The sequence below is a fragment of the Chlorocebus sabaeus genome, chromosome 27, assembly GCF_047675955.1.
Source record: "Chlorocebus sabaeus isolate Y175 chromosome 27, mChlSab1.0.hap1, whole genome shotgun sequence".
NCBI lineage: Eukaryota > Metazoa > Chordata > Mammalia > Primates > Cercopithecidae > Chlorocebus > Chlorocebus sabaeus.
The window spans coordinates 10,645,282-10,664,207 of NC_132930.1; the positions used below are offsets into that span (position 1 = coordinate 10,645,282).

Genomic DNA, 18,926 nt, shown 5'->3' on the forward strand with positions numbered 1-18,926 from the left:
CCACCCAATGGAATCTTACTCATCCATAAAAAGGAATGAAACACATGCTACAACATGGATGAAGCTTGAAAACATTATGCTAAGTGAAAGAAGCCAATCACAAAAGTCCACATGTTGTAGGAAAGGTCCAGAATAGGCAAATTATCTATAGTGACAAAACACAGACTAGAGAGAAATGAAGAGTGACTGCGAATAGGTACAGAATCTTTCTGAGATGATAAAAATGTTCTAAAATTTAGCGTGTTCTAAAAGTTGCAGCAAAGCCAAATTAAATAGAGTGTATTGACGAATGCACAGCCCTGAATATTAAGTTCTAAAAACCACTGAATTGTACAATTTAAATGGATGATTTGTATCGTACATGAATTTTGTCTTAACAAAGCAGTTTTAAAATGAATTCCACCTATTAACATATATTATTGTTGCTGTCATAATGGCATGCTGAACCATGCTAACACTTTTTTTTTTTTTTTTTTTTGAGACAGAGTCTCACTCTGTCACTCAGACTGGAGTGCAGTGGTGGGATCTTGGCTCACTGCAACCTCTACCTCCCAGGTTCAAGCGATTCTCCTGCCTCAGTCTCCCAAATAGCTGGGATTACAGGTGTGCACCATCATGCCTGGTTAATTTTTGTATTTTTAGTAGAGATGGGGTCACGCCATGTTGGCCAGGCTGGTCTCGAACTCCTGACCTCAGGTGATCCATCTGCCTAAGCCTCCCAAAGTGCTGGAATTACAGGCGTAAGCCACTGCACCCAGCCAATGCTAACACTTTTTACCTTCACTTAACTTTCACAACAATCCTAGGAGTTAAGTATTATTATTCCCTTTCACAAAGGGGACACTGGGCCTTGGAAAGTGTAAATAACTTGCACAAGATCATATAGCTAGTAACTGGTGAATCCAAGGGTGATCTTCATCACCAAATCATACTGCCTCCTTTGGTTTTAGTTATGTTGGTATTTTCAGATTCCTGAATTCTTAATCTTTAGTTCAAAAATGAATATATAAAAAGTTAACAATGTCTGAAGATGGCAAACCCAAGAATCACCTTTATAGTACACTTATCATAAAAGACTGAGGGCCAGGTGTGGTGGCTCATGCCTGCAATCCCAGCACTTTGGGAGGCCGAGATAGGCAGATCACGAAGTCAAGAGATCGAGACCATCCTGGCCAACATGGTGAAACCCTGTCTGTACTAAAAATACAAAACTTAGCTGGGCATGGTGGCCTATGCCTGTAGTCCCCGTTACTCAGGAGGCTGAGGCAGGAGAACTGCTTAAACCCAGGAGGCAGACATTACAGTGAGCCGAGATCAAGCTACTACATTCCAGCCTAGCGACAGACCAGGACTCTGTCTCAAAAAGAAAAAAACCTGAGGAAAATATAGTCCCTATATCTTAATAAGATTCTCCATAGAAAATTCAAACTATGCAAATAAACATTTAATGATAAAACCACCTTCACTGAATAGACAGTTATGCTAGCAAGGAAACTAAATTTTTACCTATGATGTCCCTACAGATTCAGTTTATAGAGAGTTGTTTTTATTCTCACACTATCTTCTATAAAAAGTAAACCAATCGCCAGGCGTACTGGCTCATGCCTGTAATCCCAGCACTTTGGGAGACTGAGGCAGGTAAATCACAAGGTCAGGCATTGAAGACCAGCCTGGCCAACACGGTGAAACCCGTCTCTAGTAAAAATACAAAAATTAGACAGGCACGGTGGCATGCGCCTGTAATCACAGCTACTCAGGAGGAGGCAGAGGCAGGAGAATCGCTTGAACCCGGGAGGCAGAGGTTGCAGTGAGCCGAGATTGAGCCACTGCACTCCAGCCTGGGCAACAGAGTGAGACTTAGTCTCAAAAAAAAAAAAAAAAGAAGAAGTAAACCAATCTAACGAAGACCAGTGGTTAACCAGTCAAACTCCATTTCTAGTGGTTCAAATTTGATTTTAGAAAGCAGTAACCAGGCTGGACATGGTGGCTCAAACCTGTAATCCCAACACTTTGGGAGGCCGAGGTAGGCAGACCACTTCAGGACAGGAGTCCGAGACAAGCCTGGCTCTGGCCAATATGGCAAAACCCCATCTCTACTAAAAATACAAAAATTAGCCAGGCATGGTGGCACACGCCTATAGTCCCAACTACTCAGGCTGGGAGGCTGAGGCATGAGAATCGCTTGAACGTGGGAGGCTGACGTTGCAGTGAGCCGAGATCACACCACTGCACTGCAGCCAGGCGACACAGCAAGACTCTGTGTCAAGAAAAAAAAAAAAAGACAACAGTAACCAGAGCATAGGAAACAAGTGCAATTTCCTTACAGCTATTCTGAGATCCAAGCAGAAAATTAGATTTACTTCTCAAAAGATCCCTACTGATAACTTAAATACGCCACACAATATTCTAAGTACCTTACAAAAATTAACTCTTTGAATCCTTATAACAACCCTATAAGACAAACTTACCTCTTACTATGTAACACAAGAATTAATGTTAATTATAGTTAAAATTTTATATATACTATACAGTTATAGCTTGGGTATGGTGGCTCACACCTGTAATCTCAGCACTTTGGGAGACCAAGGCAGGCGGATCACCTAAGGTCAGGAGTTCGAGACCAGCCTGGCCAACATGGGGGAAATCCTGTCGCTACAAAAAATACAAAAATTAGCCAGGCGTGGTGGCATGCACCTGTAATCCCAGCTACTCAGGAAGTTGAGGCAGGAGAATCACTTGAACACAGGAGGCAGAGGTTGCAGTGAACCGAGATTGCACCACTGCACTACAGCCTGGGCACAGAGCGAGACTCCATCTCGAAAAAAAATACTAAGCCAATTTAGCTGGGTGCAGTGGCTTACTTCTGCAAACTCGGCACTTTGGGAGGCTGAGAGAGGCAGATTGCTTAAGCCCAGGAGTTCAAGACCAGCCTGGACAACAAAGTGAGATCCTGTCTCCACAAAAAATACAAAAATTAGCCAGGGATGGTGGCGCACATCTGTGGTACCAGCTACTTGGGAGGCTAATGTGGGAGGATCACCTGAACCCAGAAGTCAAGGCTGCAGTGAGCCAAGATCACACCACTGCACTCTAGCCTGTGCAACATAGCGAGAAGCTGCCTCAAAAAAAAAAGAAAACAAATACACGAACAAATACTAAGTGAATCTTTTCTTTATATTACTCACAACGTTATCCAGAATCTGATTATCTGTTCTTACCACGATTCTGGTTCCATTCATGTGCTTCTCCTAAGTACTTTACATCAAACTGGTACTGTCCATTTATATAAAAATAATCATCAGTACTAAGAATGACTCCACTTGGATTATCCTCTTGCAAAGTCCTGTGAAAGATAAATGAAATAATTTTCATTACCTTTTCTTCTAAATTTTCTCTCCTAATTTTTTCAAAGTCATAAACCAAATACATTATTCAAGTACTATCATTTTGTAGATCACTTGAGGCCAGGAGTTCAAGGCCAGCCTGGCCAACGTGGTGAAGCTCCATCACTATTAAAAATATAAAAATTAGCCAGGTATGGTGGCATGCACCTACAGTCCCAGCTACTAGAGGCTGAGGCATGAAAACTGCTAGAACCCAGGAGGTGGAGGTTGCAGTGAGCTGAGATTGCACCACTGTATTCCAGTCTGGGCAACAGGCGAGACTGTGTCTCAAAATAAATAAATAAATAAATAAATAAATAAAATAAAAGAATAAAAATCAGTCTGGGCAACATAGCAAGAACCCAACTACACAAAAAAGACAAAAATTAGGCAGGTGTGGTAGTGTGCACCTATAATCCCAGTTGCTTGGGAAGCTAAGTTGGGAGGATCACTTGAACCCAAGAGGTTTAGGTTACAGAGAGCCAAGGTTGCACCACTGCACTCCAGCCTGGGTGACACAATAAGACCCTCTCTCCAAAAAAAAAAAAAAAGAAAGAAAGAAAAAAAAAATTAAACACAAATAGATAAATAAAAGAATAAACATATTGTAATATTCAAACAAATCATACTGAAAATACTCTAAGCAGAAGTTTAATTCCAAAAAAATCCAACCTAAGGCAGGTCTATTTTGCTTTATGTAAATTATTATTCAGAAACTTGTTTTTAATGTTATTAAAACCTTTTATCCTTAACTATAAACTCGTTATAATGGTTTGAAGATTAACAAATGTTTAACTATCCTTTTCTCAAAATATATATCCCTTTCTGTAGCATCTATTAAGTGCCAGGCACTGTTTTAAGCACTGAGCACACATCAATGAACAAAAAAACACAAAAATGCTTGCACTCATGGAGCTTACATTCTAGGGAATGCTCATTTGATCCCAATTCCTATGTTTATCCTCTTCTCTTTGTAGCTTTCCCTTCTCTGACACTTCCTTTTTTACCATTAAACATGCATATATCTCAGCTATCTTTAAAAATTCTAACTAGGCTGGGTATGATAGCTCATGCCTATAGTCCCAGCACTTTGGGAGGCTGAGCTGGGAGGACTGCTCGAGCCCAGAAGTTTGAGATGAGCCTGGGCAAAATGACTAGATTCTGTCTCTACAAAAAATTTTAAAATGAGCCGGGTGTGATGGCCCATGCCTGTAGTCCCAGCTACTCGGGAGGCCAAGGCAGGAGGATTGCTTGAACCCAGGAATTCAAGACAACAATGAGCTATGATCATGCCACTGCACTCCAGCCTGGGTGACAAAGCAAGTCCCTGTCTCTTAAAAAAAAAAAAAAAAAAGTTTGAGACCAGCCTGGCCAACATGGTGAAACCCTGTCTCTACTAAAAATATAAAAATTAGCTGGGGGTGGCAACAGGCACCTGTAATCCCAGCTACTCAGTAGACTGAGGCTGGAGAATCTCATAAACCTGGGGAGGTGGAGGTTGCAGTAAGCTGAGATCACACCACTGCACAACAGCCTGGATGACAGAGTCAGACTCTGTCAAAAAAAAAAAAAAAAAAAAAATTGTAACTACACTTTGTGACCCCTTTCAACTACTACCCAACTTCTCTCTTTCCCTCAACTCCATCATCAGAGCTTGCTAAACCCTTTTGTTTTCTACCCTCACAGGACAACAAAATTGTTTCTCAGATATCCATTCATGACCTTCTTTCCAAAAAATTCAAAAAGACTTTTTGCATCCATCGTTTTCCTTTGGTTTGAATACGGGACCATTCTCTTCAAGACAACACAGGTCCTATGTCTCAACACTATCCCCGTTATTTCTCTCTCTTCATTCAAAAAATATTAAGTTTCTACCTTGTGACAAGCACATTTTTCTTTACCCACACTCAAACTGTAGCTGCCTCTGATTCTAAAGGCCCCTGAAACCTAGTTCTTCAAAATTGTCTCACAGCTCAACTGCCTTCTAAGGTACCACCTTTCAGTCCAATCTCTTTCATGAAACACACTGCCATGACTGACAGTAACATCTATAATATTGTTTTATTGTTGTTGTTGCTATTAAGTCAGTTAGAAAAGCCTACATGTCTACCGAAAAATATGCCTGTAAGTGTATCAGCAGAATATGTGGAAATTTACTGGCAGAGAAACCCAGACACAGAAAAGATATTAAAAAAAAAAAAACTAAAAATAAGTTTATGAAGGACATTCTCCGGTTATCTATGCATATTCATTAAGACAAGACTAGATACACCCAGGATCAAATAGAGGACACCCAACTAATAATATTAGAAGGCTAACGATTAAAATTTGGAAGAAGAAAAAAAAAACTAGCAAATAAAATAGATTAGGTGAAATCTTCTGGAATTTAAAGGTTAAGCAGGGATAGAGAGAAATTATGAAAACAATACTCTTCAAGGAGTGCCACTGAAACCATTACAAGCTGCCTGTAACACTTGACTCTTGTCTCCCAGATTAAGGCACTCACTCACAGCCTACCTTAACTACAGAAGGGATAAAGGGGTATATATGAGATCAAGTAACTGATGGTACTCTATTTTGGAACAGAAAAGTCCCTGAAAACTTGAAGTTCTCTGACTACCAGTTGTCATCCTATACTCTCTTCCTTCAAATCACATATTTCTAAAAGCATTATTTAACAACATTCTATAATCCTGAATTTCCAACTACCAGTAAAATTAATATATTTAAGACTTTCATTCCATGAAATCAAGATCAATTATATCTCTTTAACTCTGTGATCAAAGCTGAACTCATCTTTCTCCCACTCAAATTAGCTCTCCTCTACTATGTCAATAACTCACAATTTTGGAATCCTCTTTAATTTTTTCTTCTGTCTTTCAAAGAGATAGTCAAAGATGAAGGGATTCCATAAAAAAAGTTTCCAGAGAAAATAGTGTTATTATTAGCTACACAAAGTTAGGAAAACTTAGTAAAAAGAAAACATTTTAGGGTTTACTAAAGATCTCTACTAAGCAAAGCATTTTGCATATATATTCACACTTGTGTTCAAATTCAGACATTATACTATTTTTTTAAAACCCAATTAAACCTCATACCTTGCCAAAAAAGATTTTCCAGATCCTGGAAGACCTCTGAGAAGAACAAGAACTAGTCCAACATAAGATGTCTTCTTTCTTACAACCTGAGAAACTGGGGTTTCTTGTACTTGATAAGCACTTGTTCCATCTTTATTTCTCCATACTTTTGTTGGGGAAGTGTGAGAAATAACTGAGGGTGGAAATGTGTAGTTCACAGATCTCCAGTGTGCAGTTGTGGTTACAACAGGAGCTACAAAGCCATGGTTTCCTTGGAAGAGGTCAAAAGCAGGAATCATTGGATTCCACATCGGTGGAGGTGGCGGAGGAGGCAACAGTAAGGGGAGAGGAGCAAGTACTGGGCAGTAACTCACATCTTTCCCCTTAGTTGGCAGTTCAGGATGTTTGTGTGGCTTGAAGTTGAACCCTTCGGAAGGCAGAAAAACATCAGAGACCCGAGTAGATTTTTGATCCCCACCCGTACCCGGTAAATCAAGCCCTGGAAGGTTTAAAGAAGCCTGAGGTTCGCTGGCATCCAAATCTACAGGAGCTTCAGAGAATTGAGCCTCAGCACACTCAGATTCTAAAAGTTCTTTCTGTTTTTGATTGAGACTGCTACAGCCCACGATGGAGTCACTTGCTACATTTAAGGAACTACTGAGAAGAGAATCTTCTGGGTAGTTACTTTCCAAAGCCAATGTGTTATCCTTTATAAAACATTTGGACTCGCTCAAAACTGAATGTGAAGGTAATGGGTTTAAACTTAACGTAGAGCCAGAATTGTCTAAATTTTCACTGTTCAAATTCATATTTTGTGTAGAAAAAATGGGAGTCATATTACTTGAATCAGGATTTACAAACTCACTCAGGTCATTAAAACTATTAACATCTTGTGAAGACAAAAATGAGTATACTTGGTCATCAGGAGAAGAGTTCAATTTCTCAAAAGCATTTTGTATTAAGGAATCCAGGTCTTCAGTTAGCTGCATGTCCAAAAATGAATCTATTTTTGAATCTTCACTCTCTTCTTCAGGACGTTTTTCCATTATTTCACTTTCTGCTGCACCTACTTGGTTCCCAGAAGCAACAAAACTTTGTGAAGATGATTCTTCTATCTTGGTATCAGTGGCAGATAATTCTAATAGACAATCCATAGCATTTTCAACTGTACAACAACAAGAATAATAACAACAACAAAAATATAGACAGAGAAAACAGATTTAATAATTTTATTAAAATCCAGCTAAAATTATATTGGATTTTGCATTGAACAAAATATAAATGTACAATGTTCATGTTATTTTTAAAAAATTAATATTTTACTAACATACCAAAGTCTGTAGTAGCAAAAAGTCTGAATGATGGAGACATGCAATCCTATTCTTTCAGGAAACAGTAATAAACCAAGCTAATAAACTATAATTAAATAAATATTATTTGCTGAATTTATTGAGTAAATGTATAGATATCTGTCATTGGATGTATTAGGCTTATTTATAAAAGTCCTAAAGCCTGTTGATTAATTTAACAAATACCTATTGAATGTACACTTTTAAATATTAAGTATTTTATATATTCTCTTAGTAAATCTAATTTATTTACATGATCCATGCTATGAATTGCACTTAATACAAAGATATTTATGAGTGTGTACTACATATCAGAAATATTTTGTAAAAAAAAAATTTTTAATAGATTTTTTTTGCAGTCTAATAGAGAACTTTGCAGTCTAATAGAGATTAAAAACAATTATATTAGAAATAATTACATTGTAATATAATACAGATTAAATAATGCACACTTTTGGCCAAGCGCAGTGGCTTGTGCCTGTAATCCCAGCACTTTGGGAGGCTGAGGCAGGTGAATCACCTGAGGTCAGGAGTTAAGAGACCAGCCTAGTCAACATGGCGAAACTCTGTCTCTACTAAAAATATAAAAATTAGCTGGGTGTAGTGGCAGCGCATGCCTGTAATCCCAGCTACTCGGGAGCCCGAGGTGGGAGAATTTCCTGAACCAGCAAGGCAGAGGTGGTAGTGAGCAGAGATCGAGCCACTGTACTCCAGCCTTGGTGACAGAGTGAGACTCCCTCTCAAAAATAAATAAATAAATAATGCACATTTTTGATAATGTACAAATGCCATAGAAGCACAAGGGAGAATAAGAAAAGATTTCACATAAGGTGATATGTGAACTGGGACTTGAAGATTAAAAAGTAACTTGCCAGACACAAGAGAAAAAAGGGTAAACCCAGGCTTGGCTCTCCCTAGAGGGAGGTTGATTGGGTAAAATTGGGAACAGTCCTGTATGCCATGTTAAGAAATATTAATTTTATTTTTGAAGGGAACTTGAAGGAAACTACCAGTCATAGCATTTCAGCTAGAAGTTTTATACACATCACCTCACTGAATCCTCAAATACTACCATGAGGTATATTATTCCTAGCAAACAGATGAAGAAATGAAGTTAAAAAGTACATTAACTTGGTCCAAGTCACACAGATAGTCAGTGACAGAGCCAGGACTGGTGTATCTGACTCCAATGCTGAGCTCTTTCTGTTATAACACAAATAGGGAGCCATCAGAAATTTTAAGGCCAGGTGTGGTGGCTCATGCCTATAATCCTAACATTTTGGGAGGCTGAGGCAGGTAGATCGCTTGAGACCAGGAGTTCAAGACCAGCCTGGGCAACATGGAAAAACCCTATCTCTACAAAAATTAGCCAGTGTGGTAGGGTGTCTGAGGTAGCAGAATCGCTTCAGCCCAGGAGGTGAAGGCTACAGTGAGCCTCTAGTGAAAGTGATTAGATTACTGCACTCCAGCCTGGGCAACTGAGTGAGGCCCTATCTCAAAAAAAAAAAGGAAACCAAAAAAAAACAAAATAAAATTAGAATTTTTAAGCATTTGAAGTTTGGAGCGAGGGGTTGTTTATTTTGTGTTTTGTCTTGCTGTTTTAAGAAAGGTAAGTCTGGAAACAGCACAGCAGAGTAGGTAACAGCTCTGGTCTGGAGTCAGAACACCAACATTTAAATCTCTACTGCTGGCTATGACACTTTCAACAAGTTAACTTCCCTAAACCTCGATTTTCTCATTTGTAATATGGGGATAATAAAAGCACCTACCTCATAGGTTGTTGTGAGGATTAAATGAGATAATCCATGAAAAAGTGCTGTGCACAAAGAACTGGCACCTAGTAAGCACCCAATTAATGTTCCCTTAAGAAGAAAAACAAAGAGGGATTGGAGGGGGCAAGCCTGGCAGAGACCAATTAGGAGATCATAGCAATACTACAAAGGACAGAAAACCTAAAAATGGAAGAAAAGAAAAAAAGGTTGGGGGGGCAGGGAGGGAGGAAAAAAAAGAAAGCAAACATAAGGAATATTTCTATGAAAAAAATCTACAGGACAGTAAAGTGACAGTAAAACCAGAAAAGATCAACTAAAAATTTAATGTGTATACAATGAAAAATTACACTAACACTAAGTAAAAGTAAATTAAAGACCAAGATGGATAGGTACTTATCACATAAAAAGAAAAGTCCTTATACAGATTGTTGGGAAAAATTAAAACCATGGTATAAAAAAAAACTTTTTTCAATGAATGAACAATTTACACAAGATTACAAGAATAAACAACCATGTACAAAAATGTCCAACATTCCTCTTTATTAAAAAAACACAAATAAAGAAAAATGCAATTTTATTCCTATTAAAACCTTAAAACACAGGCCAGGTGTGGTGGTTCACGCCTGTAATCCTAGCACTTTGGGAGGTTGAGGCAGGTGGATGACCTGAGGTCAGGAGTTCAAGACCAGCTTGGCCAGCATGATGAAACCCCATCTCTACTAAAAATACAAAAAAAGAAAATTAGCTGGGCATGGTGGCAGACGCCTGTAATCCCAGCTACTTGTAGAGCCTGAGGCAGGAGAATCACCTAAACCCGGGAGGCCGACGTTGCAGAGAGCTGAGATGGCACCACTGCACTCCAGCCTGGGCAGCAAGAGCGAAACTCCATCTCAAAAAAAAAAAAATCTTAAAACACTACTACACAATGTTGAAAAGGCTGAAGTGAAACCACTACACTTATGCAAGGCTGGTGGAATTACAAATCAGAACACCTCACTGGTAGGCAATTTAGGAGTATGCTTCCAAGAGCCAAAGCAGTTCTTACCCTGTGATGCAAGAAAATAAAATTTTGGAACTAAGAAAAAAAAGCCAAAAGAAAGAAAAATATATTTTTTGCCAAGATGTTCTCTGCAATATTAATTATTCGTGAAAAATGGAGATATAATTAAACTATAGCACAACTCAGTAGAATATTAGAAACCCATTAAAAATATAGATTACAGCAACACAGACAAAATGCTTATGTTAAGTTAAAAATACATATTACAAAATTCCACCACTCAAATCGCAAATGCTTATGAACAAGGTCTATAGAAGATTCTGGAAAACAAAAATAATTCTTCATTGCTGTATTAGTTTATATGCAACAATTAAATTTGAAACACATCGAAGGAAAATGTTGAAGTAACTTACAAAATTCAATATACTATCATTTCTGAACATCATGTACTGCTGACAACTGGTTTTCTGCATACATAACTGGATAAGATATGCTCACATCACAGACCACACAATGACTGAAACTGGAAGTTTATAACACATTACCAAAACTTCCCAAATCCAGAATAATTTTATTTTATACTAATCATGGCTAGTAATACTAAGCATCAACATTTAATTACTCATCTAGCCAACTTACATAAACTCCCTTCTGTCTACATACTTGTACACACTGTATGACAAGTTATTAATAACCTACCATACTGAAGACTTTACAAACAACAAAAAAATAAAACTCAATTGTCACCAAAAAAAAGTCCTATGAGGTGCATACTGTTATTTTTCTCCCTAACAGATTAGAAAACTGAGACTCAGAGAGATTAAGTGGCAGAGCTGGAAATCCAACCCAGGTTTCTTGACTCCAAAGTCAATGTTTTGAAATTATACTACTCTGCTAGCCTCAACTCTTAATCAGCTCTTATTTTCAAAATTATACTTACCTAGCTGCTTAATAGATATTTACTCAGTTCCTATTATGAGTCAGTTGCCATGTTATAGGCTGAAGATACAGGAGTAAAACAAAGTTTTTAAAACCTCTGTCTTTATGGAGCTTACATTCGAGGAGAGTGGTTCTCAACCAGGTACAATTTTGCCTCCCAGGGAACAAATGACAAGACATGGAGACATTTTTTATTGTCACACCTGGGTGGTAAGGAGCTACTGGCAACTAGTGTGTATAGGCCAGGGATGCTGCTAAACCTACGATGCATAGGAGAGCCACTCAAAAGAAAGGATTATGTAGCCTAAAGTGTCAATAGTGCCAGTCTGTTCTATAGTAAAGATGAAAGAGATAGAATATGATATCTATACAAATACCTTACATTTAGAACTGCACATTTCTTAAGAGTAGAAACTATGTTTTATTCTTCATATCCCAAATACCAACCTTAGTAACTTGCCAACAGCAGATGATTAATAAATGATGAATAAAATAGAAATAAGACATTTTTCTATATTACTATTAATCATGGCATAGTATACAAAGTCTTCTTATAAGATGGACAGGGTTCAAACTAAACTTTTTCTCACCTTTGAAATCACATTCAGAAAGCATCAAATACACTACATCAGGATCCAGATCAGAAAACATCTCTGAGATACTGGTGAAGAGTTCTTCCTGATCAACTTTTGTCTCACCCATGGAAGGAAGAGTAGTGGTTGGCTCCTCACGACTAGCAACACTGGATACGATAACTTCCTTAGGGTTTGCAGTCTTCCGAAAAGGATTTCCCCCAAGATTTTTCCTTTTCCTTGGCATTCTGACTTCCAAAACTAAAATGTTTCCCTTTTCTTAGTTAAGATGTTTGATATTTAAGTCATAATTCAAACAAAATAGGGTTAAATATCTTGCACAATCCAGCAGTAAAAAGACCTAAAATAGAAAGCAATTAAAAACACTCAGACTATATATATTTCCATTTCTGAAATCGGAATGACATCTTTATTTAGCTCTAAGAAGGTACCACCAACTCTAACAACAGAGCTAAAAAGTAGTCAATTTCTCTCTCTCCAAAATATTCAGGTTTTGCCAGGATTGAACATGTTAAAAATTAAGACGTTAACAATATATATTTCAGAACAATGAATACACTGTTTCAATACATTTTTTCATTTTTAAAAACATGAAAGTCTCCATAAATATAATTAGAATGCGTACTGAACACCTATACTCAGATGTCCAATAGGCACCGTACATTTAACATGTCCAAAACAGCTCCTCATCACCCCCTTCAAAACTGCTTTTCCCAGTCTTTCCCATCTCAGCTAGTGCAACTGTATCATTCCAATGACTCAGGCCAAAATCTTGGAATAATCCTTGACTCCTCTCATCCCACATGCAACTGGTAAGCCAATTTTGTCAATGTGACTCCCAAAATGTATCCAGAATACTATTATTCCTCACTGCCACCACCCTAGACTTAGCTACCACAGCCTCTTGCCTAAATTCCTATAAATCTCCTGTCTCTTGGTTTCCACCCTTGCCCCTTCAGTCTATTTAGCACCAAAGCCAGAGTGACTCAATTAAACCATAGGTTGGACCATGCCTTTCTTCTACTAAACTATCCACTAGCTCCCTAACTCAAGATAAAAGCTAGAGCCCTTAAAATGGCCCATAACCTGGACACTGGTCACCTCTGCACTGTCCTTTCCCTTAGCCACACTTAAGTCTCCTCACTCTTCTTCAAACACACCAGCAATGTTCTCCCTTGGGAACCTTTACACCTTGGTTCCCTCTACTGAACCACTTTTCTCCAATTATCTCCTTATCACCTTCTTATCATTATTCAAATGTTACCTTCTCAAGACCTCAGTGCCTCAACACTATTTACCCCACTTTCCTACTTGAATTTTCTCCACAGGACTTATTGTTTTCTTACATAGCATATGTTTTATACACGTATTGTATTTACCACCCATATTCCAATAAAGTGTAAGCTCCACAAGGGCAGGGACTCATATCTGGAATAGAACTACAGGCAGTCTACTTGTTTTCTCTGCTTGAATATATCTAATAAACATTTCAAACTTAACATATCCAAAACTAAATGTCTAATATATTTCCCAAAATCTGCTCTAATCATTGGGTCTGACACCTGTCATCTTTAACCCATATTCCAACCTCTTACCTGTTCTCCCTGTTTGTACCTTGTCCCCCTATAGTCTATTTTCAATATACCAGCCAGACTGAGCTTTATACAATGTAAAAAGGGTCTGATCTAAACCCCTACATGTTCTCCACATCACTCAGAGACAAAGCTAAAGTTCTTACAATGGCCTATCTGTCTGCTAGCCTTTGATATACTCTTCCTCAAGATATCTGCACAGCTAACTCCTGTACTCCTGCAAATTTTTGTTCAAGTGTCACATTCAATGATTTCTCTCTTGATTATCCAACTGAAAACCATATACCCTGCTCCCTCTGCCCTAATCTCTCCTTTCCTGCTAACTATCCATGGCCCTTATCGTCTTCCATTACATTATAAAATTTACCTTTTAATTAAATTTGTATCATAGCTCTCTCCACCTTCTGGAACTGCACTGTCAATATGGCAGCCACCGGCCACATGTTCCTATTTAAATTTAAATTAATTACAATTAAATAAAAGTACACTTATATATTAATATCAGATATAAGTAGAATTCAGAGCTAAGAAAATTATCACAGACAAAGAAGGGCACTGTGTAATGATAAAGGATCAGGCCATCAAAAAGATATAGCAGGCTGGGTGCAGTGGCTCACAGCTGTAATCCCTGCACTCTGGGAGGCCAAGGTGGGTGGATTACCTGAGGTCAGGAGTTTGAGACCGGCCTGGCCAACATGGTGAAACCCTGTCTCTACTAAAATACAAACATTAGCCAGGCGTGGAGGCCTGTGCCTGTAACCCCAGCTACTCAGGAGGCTGAAACAGGAGAACTGCTTGAACCAGGGAGGCAGAGGTTGCAGTGAGCCAAGATAGTGCCATTACACTCCCGCCTGGGCAACAAGAGCAAAACTCCATCTCAAAAAAAAAAAGATACAGTAACCCTGGCCAGACTCAGGGGATGGCGCCTATAATCCCAGCACAGTGGACAATGGGCAGGAGGATCACTTGAGGTGAGGAGTTTGAGACTAACCTGGCCAAAATGGCAAAACTCTGTCTCTACTAAAAATACAAAAAGAACTAACCTGTAGTCCCGGCTATTCGAGAGACTAAGGCAGGAGAATCGCTTGAACCCAGGACACAGAGGGTGCAGCGAGCCAAGATCATGCCACTGCACTCCAGCCTGGGAGACAAAGTGAGACTGTCTCAATTTAAAAAAAAAAAAAAAAAAAAAATGGCCAGGCATGTGGCTCATGCCTATAATCCCACCACTTTGGGAGGTCGAGGCGGGTGGATCACCTAAAGTCGGGAGTTTGAGACCAGCCTGACCAACATGGAGAAACCCTGTCTCTACTAAAAATACAAAATTAGCCAGGAGTGGTGGCGCATGCCTGTAATCCCAGCTACTTGAGAGGCTGAGACAGGAGAATCACTTGAACCCAGGAGGCGGAGGGTGCAGTGAGCTGAGATCACACCATTGCACTCCAGCCTGGGCAACAAGAGTGAAACTCCATGTCAAAAATAAATAAATAAATAAATATAAATAAAAAAGATATAGCAACCCTAAATGTATATGCACTAAACAGAGCTACAAAATAAGTGAAGCTAAAACTGAAAGGAGAAATAGACAAATTCACAATTATAGTTGGAGACTTCAACATCGCTCTATCAACAGTAGACAGTAAATCAGTAAAGATATAGAACTCAACAACACCAATAATTAAGGATCTAATCTATACTTACAGAACACTCCACCCAACAACAGCAGAATACACACTCTTTTCAAGTATTAACAGAAGACATACCAAGATAGATCATATACTAAGCTAAAACCAAACCACAACAAATTTAAAAGAATTGATATCACACAGGTATGTTTTCCAACCACAATGGAATCAAACTAGAAATCAATAACATAAAAATTTCCAAGCAATATACATCTAAATAATACATGATTAAGTCTCAAAGAAAATTTTAAAAATATAATAAATTGAATGCCAATGAAAATATACCATACCAAAATGTATAGGCCAGGTGTGGTGGCTCACGCCTACAATCCCAGCACCATGGGAGACTGAGGTGGGTAGACCACTCTGAGCTCAGGAGATTGAGACCTTCCGGGGCAATATGGTGAAACTCCGTCTCTACTAAAAGTACAAAAATTAGCTGGGTGCGGTGGCTCACGCCTGTAATTGCAGCACTTTGGGAGGCTGAGGTGGGTGGATCACCTGAGGTCAGTTCAAGACCAGCCTGGCCAACGTGATGAAATCCTGTCTCTAATAATACAAAAGTTAGCCAGGCGTGCTGGTGAGCACACTGAAGAAACAGAAACAGGAGAATCGTTTGAACCCAGGAAGCAGAGGTTACAGTGAGCCAAGATAGCACCATTGCACTCCAGCCTGGGCGACAAGAGAGAAACTCTGTCTCCAAAAGTAAATAAATAAATAATAATAAAAATACAAAAATTAGCCGGGCAAGGTGGCGCGCAACTATAATCCCAGCTACTCAGGAGGCTGAGGCAGGAGAATTGCTTCAACTCGGGAAGCAAAGGTTGCAGTGAGCTAAAATCAAGCCACTGCACTCTAGCCTGGGCAACAGGGTGAGACTCTGTCTCAAAAAAAAAAAAAAAAAAATTGTAGAACATGGTTAAAGCAGTGGTAACAGGAAAATCTATAGCACTAAATGCATACATTAGAAAAGAAGTCTCAAATGAATAATCTAAGCCCCCACCATAAGAACCTAGAAAATGAAGGGCAATATAAACTCAAACCCATCAGAAAGAAGAAAATAATAAAGAGTAGGCCGGGGCCAGGCATAGTGGCTCATGCCTGTAATCCCAGCACTTTGGGAGGCTGAGGCAGGTGGATCACCTGAGGTCAGGAGTTTCAAACCAGCCTAGCCAGCATGGTAAAACCCCTTCTCTACTAAAAATACAAAAATTAGCTGGGCATGGTGGCAGGCACCTGTAATCCTAGCTACTCAGGAGACTGAGGCAGGAGAATCACTGGAACCCAGAAGGCAGAGGTTGCAGTGAACTGAAATTGCACCATTGCATTCCAGCCTGGGTGACAAAAGCAAGACTCCGTCTTGGAAAAATAAAAATAAAAAAAAGCAGGCCAAGCACGGTGGCTCACACCTGTAATCCCAGCACTTTGAGAGGCCAACGTGGGTGGATCACCTGAGGTCAGGGGTTCGAGACCAGCCTGCCCAATATGGTGAAACCCCGTCTCTACTAAAAACACAAAAATTAGCTGGGCGTGGTGGTACACACCAGTAGTCCCAGCTACTTGGGAGGCTGAGACAAGGCAATCGTTTGAACCCAGGAGATGGAGGTTGCAGTGAGCCAAGATTGTGTCACTGCACTCCAGCCTGAGCAACAGAGCAAGACTCTGTCTTAAAAAATAATAATAATAAAAATATTAATAATAAATAGCAGATAACAAATAAATTGTAAACAGAAAACAATGAGAAAATTCAATGAAATAAATTGTTGGTTTACCAAAATGATCAATAAAACTGAAAGACTAGCAAGACTGACAAAAAAGAAGACAGAAATTACCAATATCAGGAATGAAAAAGGGATATTACTATAGACTTCGCAGATATCAAAAGGCTAATGAAGTAAACTATGAACACACAAAAGTTTGACAATTTATATGAAATGGACCAATGTCTCAAAAAACACAAAGTATCACAACTCATCCAATAAGACATAGATAAAATCACTATAATTTATAAAGGAATTTAATTCATAATTAAAAAAAAAAATTTCCAGGGCCAAATAGCTTCAAAGGAAAATTCTAACAAATATTTTTAGGAAAAAATAATACTAATCCTACATAATCTCTTCCAGAAAGTAAGAAAACACTTCCAATCCATTTTATGATGCTAATATTATCCTGATACCAAAACAGACAAAGCCAGTACAAAAAAACTACAAACCAATACTCCTCATGACTACAGACACAAAAATCCTTAGCAAAACGCTAGCAAATAAAATTCAGCAATATATATTTCATTTGTGTTTTTTTTTAATTTTTGACACAGGGTCTTGCTCTATCACCCAGGCTGCAGTACAGTGGATATCATTGTTTTTATATATTGCTGAATTTTGGCAGGGCATAGTAGTTCACACCTACAATCCCAGAACTTTAGGAGGCTGAGTTGGGAGGATTGCTTGAGCCCAGGAGTTCAGGACCAGCCTGGGCAATAGAGTGAGACCTCAACTCTACAAAAAATTTTAAAATTAGCCAAGCGTAGTGGTACGTACCTGTGGTCCCAGGTACTGGGGGGCAGGGTGAGGTAAAAGGATCACTTAGGCCCAGAAGATTGAGGCTTCAGTGAGCCATGATCACACCACTACACTGCAGCCTGAGCAACAGCAACACCCTGTCTTGGAAAAAAAAAAAAAAAGGATTGTATACTATAATGAAATGGGGTTTATTACAGGAAGGCAAGGCTAGTTCCATATTCAAAAATCAGTATAATCCACCATCTTAATGGGTGAAAGAATCATATTAATCAAAGCAGAAAATAATGACAAAATTCAATACTATTCATGGTAACTACCAGAAAAACAGTAACAAAAATATTCTCAACCTGATAAGAGCACCTACAAAAACCTACAGCTAACATTGTATTCATAATGAAATACTAAACGCTTTCTTCCTAGCATCAGGAAAAAGGCAAGATGTCTGTTCTCACCAATTTTATTCAAAATAATGCTGAAGTTATAGCCCATGAAATAAGAAAAAGAAAGAAAAGAAAACATATACAGATTAGGGAAGAAGAAATAAAAGTGTCCCTATTTGCAGACAACATGGTTATCTGTGTATTATAGAAAATCCCAAGTAATCTACAAAATCTCCAACAAGAAAGTGAGTTTAACAAGGGTGCAAGATACAAGATAAATATATAAAAGCAACTGCATTTATATATATTAGCAAAAACCACATACTAGCAAAAAACACACGGACACTGAAATTAAAGAAACAATACCCTTCACAATTGCTTAAAAAAAAAAACAAAACAAAACAAAACAAAAAAAACAGAAATACACTAGGTCCTCACCTATTGCCATCAATAGGATCTTGTAAACTACAACTTTTTTTTTTTGAGACTGAGTCTCACTCCGTTGCCCAGGCTGGAGTGCAATGACGTGATCTTGGCTCACTGCAACCTCCACCTCCTGGGTTCAAGCGATTCTCCTGCCTCAGCCTCCTGAGTAGCTGGGTTTACAGGCACATGCCACCACACCCAGCTA

At 38.7% G+C, this 18,926-nt stretch overlaps 1 protein-coding gene across 8 annotated transcripts in view; it reads right to left on the reverse strand.

The window, feature by feature from the left end:
• Window positions 1-18,926, reverse strand: part of N4BP2 (NEDD4 binding protein 2) — a 108,507-nt gene that overhangs the window by 57,816 nt on the left and 31,765 nt on the right. For 2 of the 8 annotated variants that reach the window (XM_073012456.1, XM_038008610.2), the window contains exons 3-6: window positions 14,073-14,152; window positions 12,111-12,453; window positions 6,482-7,625; window positions 3,219-3,343 (exon numbers count right to left, since the gene is read on the reverse strand). In XM_073012456.1, coding sequence (XP_072868557.1) covers window positions 3,219-3,343; window positions 6,482-7,625; window positions 12,111-12,339 — 1,498 coding nt within the window. In that variant the 5' untranslated portion in view covers window positions 12,340-12,453; window positions 14,073-14,152. Of the gene's footprint in view, window positions 1-3,218; window positions 3,344-6,481; window positions 7,626-9,578; window positions 9,672-12,110; window positions 12,454-14,072; window positions 14,153-15,680; window positions 15,811-17,933; window positions 18,057-18,926 lie in introns of all 8 variants that reach the window. The other 6 variants (XM_073012455.1, XM_038008611.2, XM_073012457.1 and 3 more) reach the window with 6 other exon arrangements.